The following is a 15,606-nucleotide window of genomic DNA, read 5'->3' as shown; positions in this document are numbered from 1 at the left end:
ATTTTAAAAATTCCACTGTAAACCCATCGGGACCGGGTGCTTTACCAGAATTTAATGATGAGATTGCAGTTATTATTTCTTCCTCTGAAATGGAAGTTTCTAATGATAGGCAATCTTCGGGAGATAGTTTCGGAAAACTCAATTTACTTAAAAAATCATGCATGAAATTAGAATCATGAGGAAAATCAGAATGATATAAAGAGGTATAAAATTCTTGAAAGGTTTCGTTTATCCCAACATGATCAACTGTGAAAGTATCATCCTGTTTGCGGATCTTAGTAATTTGACGTTTAACCGAATCAAATTTCAATTGGTTAGCCAGTAATTTACCCGATTTATCACTATGAATATAAAAATCACTTCTAGTTCTCATTGATTGATTTTCAATCAAGGATGTTAATAATAAGCTATGTTCCAATTGGAGTTCAACTCTGTGTTTGTACAGCTCCTTGCTAGGAGAAATAGCATATTTTTTATCAACTTGTTTAATTTTATCAACCAGTAGAAGTATTTCATTGTTAATACGTCTTTTCAAACCGGCCGAATAGGAAATAATCTGACCACGGATATAAGCTTTAAAGGCGTCCCAAATAGTTCCGTTGGAAACTTCATCCGTAGTATTAGTTGAAAAGAAGAAATCAATCTGCTCCTTTATAAATTTGACAAAGTCCTGATCTTGAAGCAAAATAGGGTTAAATCGCCATTGTCTGGTAGTACAAAAGGTATCCATTAACTTGATGGAAAGTTTCAATGGAGCATGATCTGAAATAGCAATAATGTCATAATTACAATCAACTACATATGGAATCAAATGAGAGTCAATCAGGAAATAATCAATTCGGGAAAAAGAACGGTGAACATGTGAAAAAAAGGAGAATTCCTTATCATTTGGATGTAGAAATCTCAAAATTTCTGAAATCCCAGCATCCAACATAAAAGAGTTGATAATAGTAGCCGACTTATTCGGTAAAGCTGGACTACTTGTGGATCTATCCAACATGGGATTCAAACATAAATTAAAATCACCGCCCATTATCAACATATACTCATTTAAATTAGGAAGGGAAGTAAGTAAATGTTTAAAGAATTCAGGATAATCCACATTCGGAGCGTAAACATTAACCATAGCGACCTTTTTATTAAAAAGTACCCCCGTAATTAACAGAAATCTGCCATTAGGATCTGAAATGATGTCTTGATAAATGAATGTAATTGAGGGATCAATAAAAATTGAAACACCATTAATTTTGGCTTGAGCATTTGAGTGGTATTGTTGATCTTTCCAAAACTTAAAGAAGCGTTGACTGTCCTCTTTCCTTACATGAGTCTCTTGAGCAAAGATAATATGAGCATTCAGTCTTTGGAATATTTTGAAAATCTTTTTCCGTTTTATTGGATGGTTTAAACCATTTGTATTCCAAGAGACAAAATTAATAGAATGAGGCATAACTAAAAATTAACCCTTTGGTGAGTAAGGGGTTAACCATAATGTGAGCTCATGAAATCGGAAGAGGAATACATGATTAGAGAGGTACCGGAAATTTCGACACTGGGGACATCTTTGTAGTTCTGAATCAGCCCAATAGAAAAAATTAAAAAGGAAAAAGACCACCCCCTCCCCCAACCCCAAATAGAAACCCGAACTGAGCCAGAGAAGGCTGAAAGAAGCGCTAACTAATACTAACTTTAACCCCATTTCTGCAGGGGGCAACTCCAAAAATATATGTTAGATAAGTGACCTCCCAAAGACTAATATGTGAAAAATAAACAGTATTGTAAATTAGTCTCCATAGTAAAAATTACTAAAATATATAAAATAAAAGAAACCAGTATCAGTGCATATAATTAGTTAATTATAAACGAGTAAATAAAAAAAACGCTTCCAAAATAAGAAAAATGGATTATGGGAAGAAGAAGCATAAGAACATGGCGTCCCGAAAAAAAAATAAAAATTATAGAAAAAGAAAGACAAGTCACCATTTTAATTATGCGAAAATCAAAAATAGGAAGCATATAACTACAAATGACCGTCGGATCGGATCATTAGTAATAACAAAAAAGGATAAATTAAAACAAAAGGTTAACTAAGGGAAAGTGATGTTATTCAAAGATAAATATTCTATATAAGTTATAGAATAATCACTATAGTAAAAAACAAAGAACAAAAATCTTAAACTTATAAAAAACCTTCATCGCACAGTAGTAGAAGGTTTATTTTGAAGAAAAACACCAGAGAGAAAAAAAATTGGTGCTGGAAGCACCCGACACAGATTAAGAGAGGGTATCTGTATCAGATGGGAAATTATCATCCAAAAAGCTCCGAGCGGCAGTTGTAGAGTGGAAAACACGACGATTTCCATCGGGAAGAGAGATTCTGAGTCGTGCAGGATACAGTAGTGCCGGTTTGAGATTTTTTTTGATAGCATTCCGACATTAAAGGTTTAAAAGTCAGTCGTTCCTTCATCACTTCAGGACTGTAGTCTTGAACTATTCTGAAGGAATGCTGGTGATACTTGATCATCCCTTGTCGACGAGCGATCTGGAGAAGTTGTTCTTTAACATTAACATAATGGAAACGAAGAATAACTGGTCTGGGTTTGGAAACAGCCGCTGCCGACTTTACCCACGGTATACGATGGGCGCGATCGAGTAATGGAGGATCGTTGGGAAAAACTGAACCGAACGAATCCTTTAAAAGTTTAGCAAAGAATATTACAGGATCTCCAACCTCAACATCCTCGGGTAGGCCAATTAAACGTAAATTTTGTCTTCTCGATCGATTCTCAAGATCAATAACTTTGGATTTAATTTGTTGGAGCTGTTTAGTAGTCGAAGCTAGATTCTTCTCTAAGATCTCAACTTTTGTATCCGTCTTCTGAGATTTAGTATCCAGCTCAGAAATTTTTGCATCGTGTTTTTGAACATCAGCATTCAGGAATTTCAAAGATTCCGTGATTGATTTTAAATCTTCATTAAGGCTTTGACGATGTTGTTCAAATTGAGCAGTTAAACTTTCAGATAATTTTATCCTGCTGCTCAAACATTTCCTCCAAACACTTCACCATAACTTCGTAAGTTAATTCCGTTGGTTTAGAGTCACCTTTCTTCTTTCCTCCGTTCCCATCAGCGTCTTTCCCATCTTTGGTTTTAGATCTCGTACTCATTTCTTTAAGCTCAAAAGTTGCGATTGACAAAAGGAAGTCAATTAATCGATAATTCAGAGAGATAAAGTAAGTCTTCTGGTGTACTTAAAGTTGATTAGATCAAGGAGATCATAGGTTAAAAAGGATAACGGGAATGGAGCGAAGCCAGAGAGACGACCTCACTCCATGAGCGCTCCCTGCAGAATCCCATGTCGATTAGAACTGATGGTATAATTCTGTTGAACGTTGAGCTGTAATCTATAAGCAGCTGCCTGACAAATGTATTGCTATAGTCCAGGTAATCCAAGGCTGAGTGGAGAGCCAGTGAGATTGCATCTGCTGTAGATCTATTGTGACAATAGGTAAATTGCAGCGGGTCCAAGTTCTAGCTTAGGCAGGAGTTGATTCTGGCCATGAACAACCTCTCAAAGCACTTTGCCACAGTAGATGTGAGTGCTACTCAATGAAAGTCATTGAGGCGACTCACCCTGCTCTTCTTGGGCAATGGTATGATTATTGCTCTTTTGAAACAAGTGGGAAACTCCGACTGCAGCAGTGAAAAAGTGAAGATGTTCTTGAACATCCTGCTAGTTCATTGGCACAGGTTTTATGAGGGTACACTCTCTTGAAAGATGCTCTGACATTGGCCTCTGAGACAGAGATCACAGGGTCACCAAATGCTGCAGGGACTCGCACACACATATAGTTTTATTCTCCCTTTCAAAGCGTGCATAAAAGATGTTGAGCTCATCTGGAGTGAAGCATCACAGCCACTCATGTTGTCAGGTTGCGCTTTGTTGGAAGTAATGACCTACAAACTTTGTGAGAGTTGACGTGAATCAGATTCTGTTGCTAACCTCAATCACAATCACTGCCTCTTGCTGATTGCGACCAATCAGCAAGAAGCAGCGTGTAAAAAGAGCTACTTTTCAGTCAGGTCTGTGTTCAAGATTTAAAAAGCTTTTAAAAAGATTTTTCTCTGAGTTGGACAATCAACATGATAGCTGTGTAAAAAGAGCTACCTTTTAATCAGGAGGGCACTCAAGATTTAAAAAGCAGAGCTTGGAGGCAGTATACTCTGAGTTGGATAATCAATGTGAGGGCTGCGTACCTTTTAATCAGGAGGGCTATCGAGATTCTGCAGCATTTTCTCTGAGTTAAGGAGCGAACAATCAGCAAGAGGGATTCATTAGAAAGGACCAATTAAACAAAAACTCAAGTGCAAGCGGAGTAGTCATTCTTGTGAGTGTGCCAGTCTTTAGAGTGGCTTTGGCTCATCAGGCTTAGGGAGATCAGGTTCAGGTGAGGTAAAGTATCTCGTAAGTTACTCTCTCTCTGTTCTTGTTTGTTCATTCCTCATGTGTTGGGACATAGTAGTTTGGTGAGAATGGCTCCAGAGGCTGTGTTTTGTACTCTGTGTGGGATGTTGGAAGTCTGGGAGACCTCCAGTCTCCCAGATAAACACATCTGCACCAGGTGCACCAAGCTGCAGCTCCTGAGAGAATGTATTAAGGAACTGGAGATGCAGCTCGAAGACCTTTGACTCACATGGGAGAATGAGGAGGTGATAGGCAGGAGTTACAGGAAGGTAGTCACCCAGAGATTGCAAAAGACAGGTAGCTGGGTGACTGTCAGGTGAGGGAGGGGAAATGCACAGCCAGTGCAGAGTACACCTGTGGTCATTCTCCTCAATAATAATTACACAACTTTAGATACTATTGAGGTGGACAGCCTACTGCGGGGGAGCTACACTGACCGGGTCTCTGGCACTGAGTCTGGTGCTGCGGCTCAGAAGACCAGAGTGGTGAAGAGATCAGCAGTGTTAATAGGGGATTCCTTAGTCAGAGGAACAGAGACAAGGTTCTGTGGGCACGATAGAGATACCCAGATGGTATGTTGTCTTCCTGGTGCCAGGAGCAGGGATGTCTCAAATCGGGTCCAAGGCATTCTTAAGGGCGAGGGTGAGCAGCCAGAAGTCTTGGTACATATTGGCACCAGTGAGGAGGTCCTGAAGAGAGATTTTAGGGATCTAGGTAGAAAGCTGAGAAAAAGGACCCACAGGGTAGTAATCTCTGGATTGCTGCCTGTGCCACGTGCCAGTGAGGGTAAAAGTAGAATGATTTGGCAGGTGAATGCAAGGCTGAGGAGCTGGTTCCGGGGGCAGGGGGTTTAGATTTATGGATCATTGGGATCTCTTCTGGGGAAGGTATTACTTGTACAAAAGGGGCAGGTTACACCTGAACCCGAGAGGATCCAATATCCTTGTGGGCAGATTGGCTAGAGTTGGTTGGCAGGGAATAAACTAATTTGGCAGGGGGATGGGAACCGGAGCAAGATTGCTGAAGATCAGGTAGTTGGTTTACAAACAGAGGCAATGTGTAGTGAGACTCCAAGCTAAGGACTGTGATAGAAGTTATATAGAGACCCCCAAATAGTAGTAAGTATATGGTCTAAAGAAGGGGTCCCCAACCTTTTTTGTAGCGTGGACCGGTTTAATATTGACAATATTCTTGCAGACCGGTTGACCGGTGGGGGTGTGGGGGGGGGTGTTGTTAATCACAACTGGAATATAGGTCGTAAGTCAACTAAGTCACTTATAAGTGGCTAATACACTCAATTTCGTTTCTAAAAGGGTTTAACTAACGAATTTAATATTAAACACACAGCGCATATTTTCCCCGTATGAACATATAAAATCATTTCAACACACCAATATCGCTTAATCAGTGGGAGCCCTGGGCTTGATTCCCTGCAACAAGATGGTCCTATCGAGGGGTGATGGGAGACAGCGATACTCGAAGTGGGTTCCTTGTGTCCAGTCTATTCTGCAATTTAGTTTTCGTTGCATTCATTGCAGAAAAGCCCACTTTGCAGAGATATGATGTCGGAATTGGAAGCAACGTTTTCATTACTTTTGTGGCTATCTCAGGATATTCAGCCTTGACTTTGATCCAGATTGCCGGCAGAGATGTTATGTCAAACATACTTTTCAGCCCATCGTCATTTGCAAGCTCGAGGAGTTGATCTTCTTCTCGTGCTGACATGGGTAATGCGTGGGTAATGACCTCGCGTACGTTCAAGTTCCAACAGTGGGCGTGACAAGGAATGAGGAAAGGTGCAGCTGAGTCATATCATTTCATATCGCCAAATCATATCGTTTCCTCGCGGCCCGGTAGCACATACTTTGCGGCCTGGTGGTTGGGGACCACTGGTCTAAAGGTTGCAATGGGAGATCAAAAATGCATGCCAAAACGGCAATGTTACAATAGTCATGGGGGAATTTCAATATGCAGGTAAATTGGGAAAATCAGGTTGTGTTGGATTCCAAGAGGGGGAATTTGTAGAATGCCCACAACTTGGCTTTTTGAAGCAGCTCGTGGTTGAGCCCACTAGGTGATCAGCTGGTCTGGATTGGGTATTGAGCAATGAATCGAAATTGATTAACGAACCTAAGGTAAAAGAACCCTTAGGGGAAAGTGATCATAATATGATAAAATTCACCTTGAAATTTGCGAAGGAGAAGCTAAAGTCAGATGTATCAGTATTACAGTGGAGTAAAGGGAATTACAGAGGCTTCAGAGAGGAGTTGGCCAGAATTGATTGGAGAAGAACTCTAGCAGGGATAATGGCAGAACAACAATAGTTGGAATATCTGGAAGCAATTCGGAAGGCACAGGACGTGTACATCCCAAAGTGGAAGAAGTATTCTAAAGGCAAGATGACACAACCATGGCTAACAAGACAAGTCAAAGCCAACATAAAAGCCAAAGAGAGGACAGATATTACAGCAAAAATTAGTGGGGATATTAGAGGATTAGGAAACTTTTAAAAACCAACAGAAGACAACTAAAAAGTCATTAAGAAGGTAAAGATGAAATATGAAAGTAAGCTACCAATAACATTAAAGAGGATACTAGAAGTTTCTGCAGATACATAAAGTGTAGAAGAGAGGCAAAAATGGCTATCAGACCACAGATAAACAATGCTGGAGAGGTAATAACTGGGGACAAGGAAATGGTGGAAGAACTGAATAAGTATTTTGCATCACTCGTCACTGTGGAAGACACGAGCAGTATGGTGGAAGTTCCAGGTGTCAGGGGTCATGAAGTATGTGAAGTTACCATTATTAGGGAGGATTTTATTGGGAAACTGAAAGGCCTGAAGGTACATAAGTCACCTGGACCAGATGGTGTACACCCCAGGGTACTGAAACAGGTGGCTGAAGAGATTCTGGAAGCATTAGTAATGATCTTTCAAGAATCACTAGATTCTGGAACGGTTCCTGAAGACTGAAGAATTGCAATGTAACTCCACTCTTCAAGAAGAGAGAGAAGCAGAAGAAAGGAATTCATAGGCCAATTAGTCTGACCTCAGTGGTTGGGAAGATGTTGGAGTCAATTGTTTACAAGGCTGTTTTGGGATACTTGGAAGCACATTATAAAATAGGCAACACACACAAAATGCTGGCGGAACGCAGCAGGACAGGCAGCGTCTATAGGAAGAGGTACAGTTGATGTTTCGGGCCGAGACCCTTCGTCAGGACTAATTGAAAGAAGAGATAGAGATAGTGAGAGATTTGAAAGGGGGAGGGGGAGGGGGAGGTCCAAAATGATAGGAGAATACAGGAGGGGGAGGGATGAAGCTAAGAGCTGGAAAGTTGATTGGCAAAAGGGATACAAGGCTGGAGAAAGGAGAGGATCATGGGACCGGAGGCCTAGGGAGAAAGAAAGGGGGAGGGGAGCACCAGAGGAAGATGGAGAGAAGGGAAGGAGTTATTGTGAGAGGGATAGAGAGAGAAAAGAGAGAGGGAAGGGGAGGGGAATAAATAAATAAATAAGGGATGAGGTGTGAAGGGGAGGAGGGGCATTAACGGAATTTAGATAAGTCAATGTTCATGCCATCAGGTTGGAGGCTATCCAGACAGAATATTAGGTGTTGTTCCACCAACCTGAGTGTGGCTTCATCTTGACAGTAGAGGAGGCCATGGATAGACATATCAGAATGGGAGTGGGACGTGGAATTAAAATGTATGGCCACTGGGAGATCCTGCTTTCTCTGGCAGACAGAGCGTAGGTGTTCAGCAAAATGGTCTGCCAGTCTGCATCGGGTCTCACCAATATATAGAAGGCCACACTGGGAGCAGTATATCACACCAGCCGACTCACAGGTGAAGTGTCACCTCACCTGGAAGGACTGTCTGGGGCACTGAATGGTGGTGAAGGAGGAAGTGTAAGGGCAGGTGCAGCACTTGTTCTGTTTACAAGGATAAGTGCCGGGAGGGAGATCGGTGGCAAAGGATGGGGGGGGGGCGACGAATGGGCAAGGGAGTCACGTAGGGAGCAATCCCTGTGGAAAGCAGAAAGAGGGGTTGAGGGAAAGATGTGCTTGGTGGTGGGATCCCGTTGGAGGTGGCGGAAGTTACGGAGAATTATATGTTGGACCGGAGGCTGGTGGGGTGGTATGTGAGGACAAGGGGGACCCGATCCCTAGTGGGGTGGTGGGAGGATGGGGTGAGAGCAGATGTGCGTGAAATGGGAGAGATGCGTTTGAGAGCAGAGTTGATGGCGGAGGAAGGGAAGCCCCTTTCTTTAAAAAAGGAAGACATCTCCTTCGTCCTGGAATGAAAAGCCTCATCCTGAGAGCAGATGCAGCGGAGACGGAGGAATTGCGAGAAGGGGATGGCTTTTTTGCAAGAGACAGGGTGGGAAGAGGAATAGTCGAGGTAGCTGTGAGAGTCTGTAGGCTTATAGTAGACATCAGTAGAAAAGCTGTCTCCAGAGATAGAGACAGAAAGATCAAGAAAGGGGAGGGAGGTGTCGGAAATGGACCAGGTAAATTTGAGGGCAGGGTGAAAGTTGGAGGCAAAGTTAATGAAGTCAATGAGCTCAGCATGCGTGTAGGAAGCAGCGCTAATGCAGTCGTCGATGTAGCAAAGGAAAAGTGGGGGACGGATACCAGTATAGATTTGGAACATGGACTGTTCCACAAAGCGAACAAAAAGGCAGGCATAGCTGGGACCCATACGGGTGCCCATGACTACACCTTTGAAGAAGTAACAAGGAGGATAGACAGAGAAGAATCGGTTGACATTGTGTACTTGGATTTTCAGAAGGCCTTTGACAAGATGCCACACGCGAGGCTGCTTAACAAGCTACAAGCCCATGGTATTACAGGAAAGAATCTAGCATGGATAAATCAGTGGCTGATTCACAGGAGGCAAAGAACGGGAATAAAGGGAGCATTTTTTTGGTGGCTGCTGGTGACTAGTAGTACTTCACAGGGATCTGTGTTGGGACCGATTCTTTTTACGCTATATGTCAATGATTTGGGTGATGGAATTGATAGCTTTGTTGCAAAGCTTGCAGATGATGCAAAAATATGTGAAGGGGCAGGTAGTTTTGAGGAAGCAGAGAGGCTACAGAAGGACTTAGATAGATTAGGAGAATGGGGAAAGAAGTGGCAGATGGAATACAGTGTTGGGAAGTGTATGGTCATGCACGGGTAGAAATGAAAAGATTGATTATTTTCTAAATGGAGAGAAAATCTGAGGCACAAAGGGACTTGAGAGTCCTTGTGCAGGATTCCCTAAAGGTTAATTTGCAGGTTGGGTCTGTGGTGAGGAAGGCAAATGCAGTGTTAGTATTCATTTCATGCGGACTAGAATACAAAAGCAAGGATGTAATGTTGAGACTTTATAAAGGACTGGTTATGTCTATCTTGGAGTATTGAGAGCAGTTTTGGGTGCCTTATCTTAGAAGGGACATTCTGGAACTGCAGAGGGTTCAAAGGAGGGTCACAAAAATGATTCCAGGATTGAACGGCTTGTCATATGATAAATGTTTGATGGGTCTGGGCCTTCATCCACTAGAATTCAGAAGAATGAGGGGTGACCTGAGTAAAACCATAAGACCAAAAGACAGACAAGCAGAATTAGGCCATTTAGCACATTGAGGCTGCTCCACCATTCAAACGTGGCTGATACTTTTTTCCCCTCCTCAGCCCCACTCCCCGTAACCTTTGCTGCCGTGCCCAATCAAGAACCAATCAAGCTCTGCCTGAAATATACCCAATGACCTGGTCTCCACAGCTGCCTATGGTAATAACTTCCATAAATTCACCACCCTCTGGCTAAAGAAATTTCTCCGCATCTCTGTTTTAACTGGATGCCCCTCTATCCTGAGGCTGTACCCTTTTTTCCTAGACTCCCCCACCATAGGAAACATCCTTTCCACACCTTCTCTCTCTCTAGGCTTTTCAACATTTGAAAGGATTCAATAAGATTCCGCCCCCACCATCCTTCTAAATTCCAGTGAGTACATACCCAGAGCTATCAAACATTCCTCATATGATAATCCTTTCATTCCCGGAATCATCCTTCTGAACCTCCTCTGAACCCTCTCCAATGTCAGCACATCTTTTCTTAGATGAAGAGCCCAAAACTGTTCACAACACTCAAGGTGAGGCCACACTAGTGCCTTATAAAACCTCAGCGTCACATCCCTGTTCTTGTATTCTAAACCTCTTGAAATGAATGCTCACATTGCATTTGCCTTCCTCACCACCAACTCAAACTGTAAATTAATCTTTAGGGTGCGCTGCACAAGGACTCTCAAGTCGCTCTGCATCTCGTATTCCTGGATTTTCTCTCCGTTTAGAAAATGGTCCCCACGTTTATTTCTACTACCAAAGTGCATGACCATGCATTTTCTAACATTGTAATTCATTTGCCACTCTCTTGCCCATTCCCTAGTCTGTCTAAATCCTTCTGCAGCCTATCTGTTTCCTCAACACTACCTGCCCCTCCACCAATCTTTGTATCATCTGCAAACTTGGCAACATAGCCATCTATTCTGTCATCTAAATTATTGATATACAGCATAAAAAGAAGCGCCCCAACACCAACTCCTGTGAAACACCAGGTGCATAAAAGCTATCGAATGCTAAAGGCCTTGATAGAGTGGGATAGAGTGGATATGGAGAAGATACTTCCTATAGTGGGAGATTCTAAGACTAGAGGACACAGCCTCAGAATAGAGGGGTGTCATTTTAGAATGGGGATGAGGAGGAATTTCTTTATGCAGAGAGTGGGGAATCCATGGAATTTGTTGCCACAGACAGCTGTGGAGAAGAAGTCTTTATGTATTTTTAAGGCAGGGGTTGATAGATCTGTGCATTTTTAGTGCATGAAGGGATATGAGGGGAAGGCAGGATGTTGGGGCTGAATTAGTCAGAATTAATTGGCGGAGCAAACTCGCAGGACCAAGCAGCCTAATTCTGCTGCTTTATCTTACGATGTTATGGAATTGTCTTTATGCTCTAAAAATTGCCTACGATAGGTCGTACTCGGATGCCTTTATAGTTTTGGTCACCAGTCTTAAATGCAGTAGATCTAACCCTCAGCAGACTATGAATATCTTGGCTCATCCATGGCTTTTGGTTTGCGTACAATATGCCTGGTATGTTTTTGAAAGCACACACTAATCCACACAGGTCTTGATGATAATTTTTTCAGATTCAAAGATGAATCCCTGAAATCATGACTTAATGAGAACTCCAGACATCTAAGAACATTCTTGCCATAAAATACCCTTAAAATTGTTTTTTTATGTGAAGAGTAAGTAAATGCATAATGGTATACCACGTTATAATTTCTATTTAACTATCTTCGTGACACTAGAAGACTAATTCCTTATAATTCTTTCAATTTTCTGTGTGCTTACTCTTCAAAAGGATGACTCACTGATTGTAAAGTACTTTGAGCTAATTGTGAACAAAGCTATATTAATTCAGGCATTTATTTCTTCTTACTATTACTATTCAGGATTGCTAGTAATTTTGAAACTATGGCCTAGCAGATAGAAGGAGCTCTGAATATACTTGGACATAGATTCATATGAAATATGACATTTTCCAAAGAATTTCACCTGTTGTGTGAGCTGTGTTACCAGAGAATCTAAATGCACAATCCTGGCTTCATACTTCTTGGCAGTAGCAGCTGTTGAGATCTTTTCAGCGCGAAGACCAGCTACAATAAGGAAAAGAAGCGAAAGATGAAAGGATTGCAATTTTGGAAGAAATAGTTTTGTCTGACATACTTGGATACTTGGCAGGATACTTGGCGGTGTGGAGGAGCAGAGGGGTCTGGGGGTACATGTCTACATATTCTTGAAAGTTGCCTCACAGGTAGATAGGGTAGTTAAGAAAGCTTATGGGGTGTTAGTTTTCATAAGTCGAGGGATAGTGTTTTAAGAGTCGCGAGGTAATGATGCAGCTCTATAAAACTCTGGTTAGGCCACACTTGGGAGTACTGTGTCCAGTTCTGGTCACCTCACAATAGGAAGGACGTGGAAGCATTGGAAAGGGTACAGAGGTTTACTAGGATGCTGCCTGGTTTAGAGAGTATCGATTATCATCAGAGATTAAGGGAGCTAGGGCTTTACTCTTTGGAGAGAAGGAGGATGAGAGGAGACATGATAGAGGTATACAAGATATTAAGAGGAATAGATAGAGTGGATAGCCAGCGCCTCTTCCCCAGGGCACCACTGCTCAATACAAGAGGGCATGGCTTTAAGGTAAGGGGAGGGAAGTTCAAGGGGGATATTAGAGGAAGGTTTTTTACTCAGAGAGTGGCTGGTGCATGGAATGCACTGCCTGAGTCAGTGGTGAAGGCAGATACACTAGTGAAATTTAAGAAACTACTAGACAGGCATATGGAGGAATTTAAGGTGGGGGGTTATATGGGAGGCAGGGTTTGAGGGTTGGCACAACATTGGGGGCTGAAGGGCCTGTACTGTGCTGTACTATTCTATGTTCTATGTTGTCTGAAATTAAGACATTAATTTTAGTTTTCAAAACAAGAATAAATCCCATTTTATAAGAATGTGTTTTAAATATATGAAGGGCAAAGAATGGGAATAAAAATAATACAGGTAATAATGGTGAAAACTATTTCAGGCAATTGATTAACAGCATCATAATACATTGTGGTGTGCTATCTTCACAGTGGTTTACTTTAAAAATGTACGAATAAACTTATTGAGGCAATCTGAAAATGCATACATATATCGTCAGAACAGAGGGTCTTTGTCATTTTTGAAATTTGGAGAACTAGCCCATCTATGACCTAATGGTCAAGTAATTTAACTTTGGATATTAATGGGGATATGGGCACTGTTTGCACATGTCTCTGAATATATGATTCCACTAACTTCAATGGAATGAAAGGTGCCAAGATGATGATTGATATCTTTGCATGTTTTTCGAGTTGAACTCAGATGAAATTTTATCCCCAATTTTCCAAAAGGACCCATTTTTCCTTTATTACAGCATTCTCACCTATAGTCTCATTCAAGGTCCGTGTGTGATTCTGGAGATAAGCATTATCTGCAGTCACTGGAAAGCCTGAAGGTTGAATCTTGATTTTGCTTGAATCTTTTGACATGTCCTCCAGCTGTTCTTCCAACTTCCTGCACTTCTGTTTAAGTTCATGAACTTCATCTTCCAAAGATTTAGTATATTCTGGAATAAAACACTCATTTTAGTGTGGACATTTTTGCAGGCTTATGGTTTTCATATTCTGTGTTTACACCCATTCTTTATTTTTTTGTGTAGGGGGAGGAGGATTTGGGGGTCGATGCTCTTGTTGAGTTGTTAGTTTTCTGTGCGGGGTGAGGGGGATTTGGAGACCAATGTTCTTGTTGTGCTTTCTGCAGGGAGGGGGTTTCGGTGGGGGTGGTGTGGGGTTGATGGTCATGTTGCCGTTCTTTTTTGTGCAGGAGATGGGTTTGCTGTTTCTTTCTAAACTGACCTCCATTGTTTTTCTTCATTTTGTGGCTATCTGGAGAAGAATAATCTCAGAGTTTTATACTGCATACATACTTTGATAATAAATGAACCTTTGGACCTTTGAAGTACATAGTAGTTTTTCTTTCAAAATAACATTGTATCACTTTGTGGAAATTAGTGGAACCACAAAAAATACTAATGATATTCAGAAAATCAGGAAGCAGCTGGGAAGAGGAGCAGAGCTAATGTTTTCAGTCACTGATTTTTTTTTCAGAGTACTGATTTGCTTGACCTGAGTACTTCTACCAGTTTGGGTTTTCATTTTGCATATATATTGTTTTTGAGCAAAACAAGACCCTCAGATCCAGATAATGGTTCTCAATGTGTTGTAAAAGCCCTATATTCAATACCTGATCTATGCAGAGGAAGAATAATTCAATGAATTTCCCAAATTAGAACAAGCCAAATACGAAGTCAATTGGCTGGTGTTTCATTCCTTGCTCTCAGGAGCTCCAAGAAACATACAGGACTGCCAGTCTGGTTAAGACCATTTAACTAAAATCAGGCTAAGAATCAATATGTGTACTTAACATTCGGTTGTATGTTAATTTAATTTAAAGAGCTTTCTTTTCTTTATCAGATTGCATGAAAAAAACTGAAAGTAATGCTTAACTACCTAGGGCAAGAATGTCTTTAGACGATCCTTGGGGGCTCTTGAGTGGTCCTGTGTCATCAAATAATTTGCCCGTGGATTGATTGGCCAGAATTTGCTCGCTCAGGATTTCCATTTCTTTCCTCATTTGGGTGATAACTGTTCTCAGGTTTATATTCTGCTGTTGCAGGTTCTGTATAATATCTGAAGGGAATTCGGCATCACCCATATCTCCTTTCATAGGTTTTGCAGGCTGAGGGGATGAAATCAAAATATGATTACACATTTAGATAATATATATTAATTCCTTGACTAACGCACATTCAATTTACAAGGTTTTGCTACAATCCCAATGCATCTTTGGAGTCTTCAATTCACTAAACTATTTTTCATTATCAACCAATGGTGTGCCACTCTTTGTCCATAGGAGTACACTGTAGCAAAATGCACATAATGCACATGGTCCAGCCTTTGCTATTTATGAAAATTTGCTTATGAAAAGTTTTCTAGGAATGCATTTCTTTTGTAAAAATTGCAGGCCAAACCCTATGTAATTAAATTAATAAATCAAATGCATATACAAAGAAACATAGCCTCAAAGTGGTGTTAAAGTTACAGTTGTCTACGAACAGCTGCTACATTTTCTGAGTTTCACGAAGAATGCCAGCAAATTCTGAAGTATTCTGTGACATCTTTTTAAGAAGCAGTCCAGCACAGCTTGCCATAGTTGTGAATGATATAAAATGATATGACAGATAAGCACTTAAGCCCATTTGAAATCTTTTTAAAGTTGGAAAGAAAAATAGGCAATAACAATGCTAAAAGAGACAGGATAAAAAGAGACTTCATGAAAGAATGACCAAAGAATTAAAAGACACAATAATACAGAAAAAGTGTAATATTTTATCATTGAGCAATGCTCATGTTAACCTTATTCCTCCTTGTATACTACATTTCTTCCTTTTAAAGGTCAACCCTGCTCTGTAATTGCTTGATGGCCAGCACGAGACTATGAATGAGTAGTTT

At 41.1% G+C, this 15,606-nt stretch overlaps 1 protein-coding gene across 4 annotated transcripts in view; it reads right to left on the bottom strand.

Moving 5' to 3' along the window:
- The window catches only part of ccdc57 (coiled-coil domain containing 57), a 172,543-nt gene that overhangs the window by 53,509 nt on the left and 103,428 nt on the right, over nt 1-15,606 (bottom strand). For all 4 annotated transcript variants that reach the window (XM_072242385.1, XM_072242384.1, XM_072242382.1 and 1 more), the window contains exons 11-13: nt 14,605-14,833; nt 13,479-13,661; nt 12,068-12,168 (exon numbers count right to left, since the gene is read on the bottom strand). In XM_072242385.1, coding sequence (XP_072098486.1) covers nt 12,068-12,168; nt 13,479-13,661; nt 14,605-14,833 — 513 coding nt within the window. The remainder of the gene's footprint in view (nt 1-12,067; nt 12,169-13,478; nt 13,662-14,604; nt 14,834-15,606) is intronic.

Source organism: Mobula birostris, chromosome 24 (assembly GCF_030028105.1).
Source record: "Mobula birostris isolate sMobBir1 chromosome 24, sMobBir1.hap1, whole genome shotgun sequence".
NCBI lineage: Eukaryota > Metazoa > Chordata > Chondrichthyes > Myliobatiformes > Myliobatidae > Mobula > Mobula birostris.
Note: the sequence above shows the minus strand (reverse complement) of the source record. Positions and strands in the feature narration are given on the sequence as shown.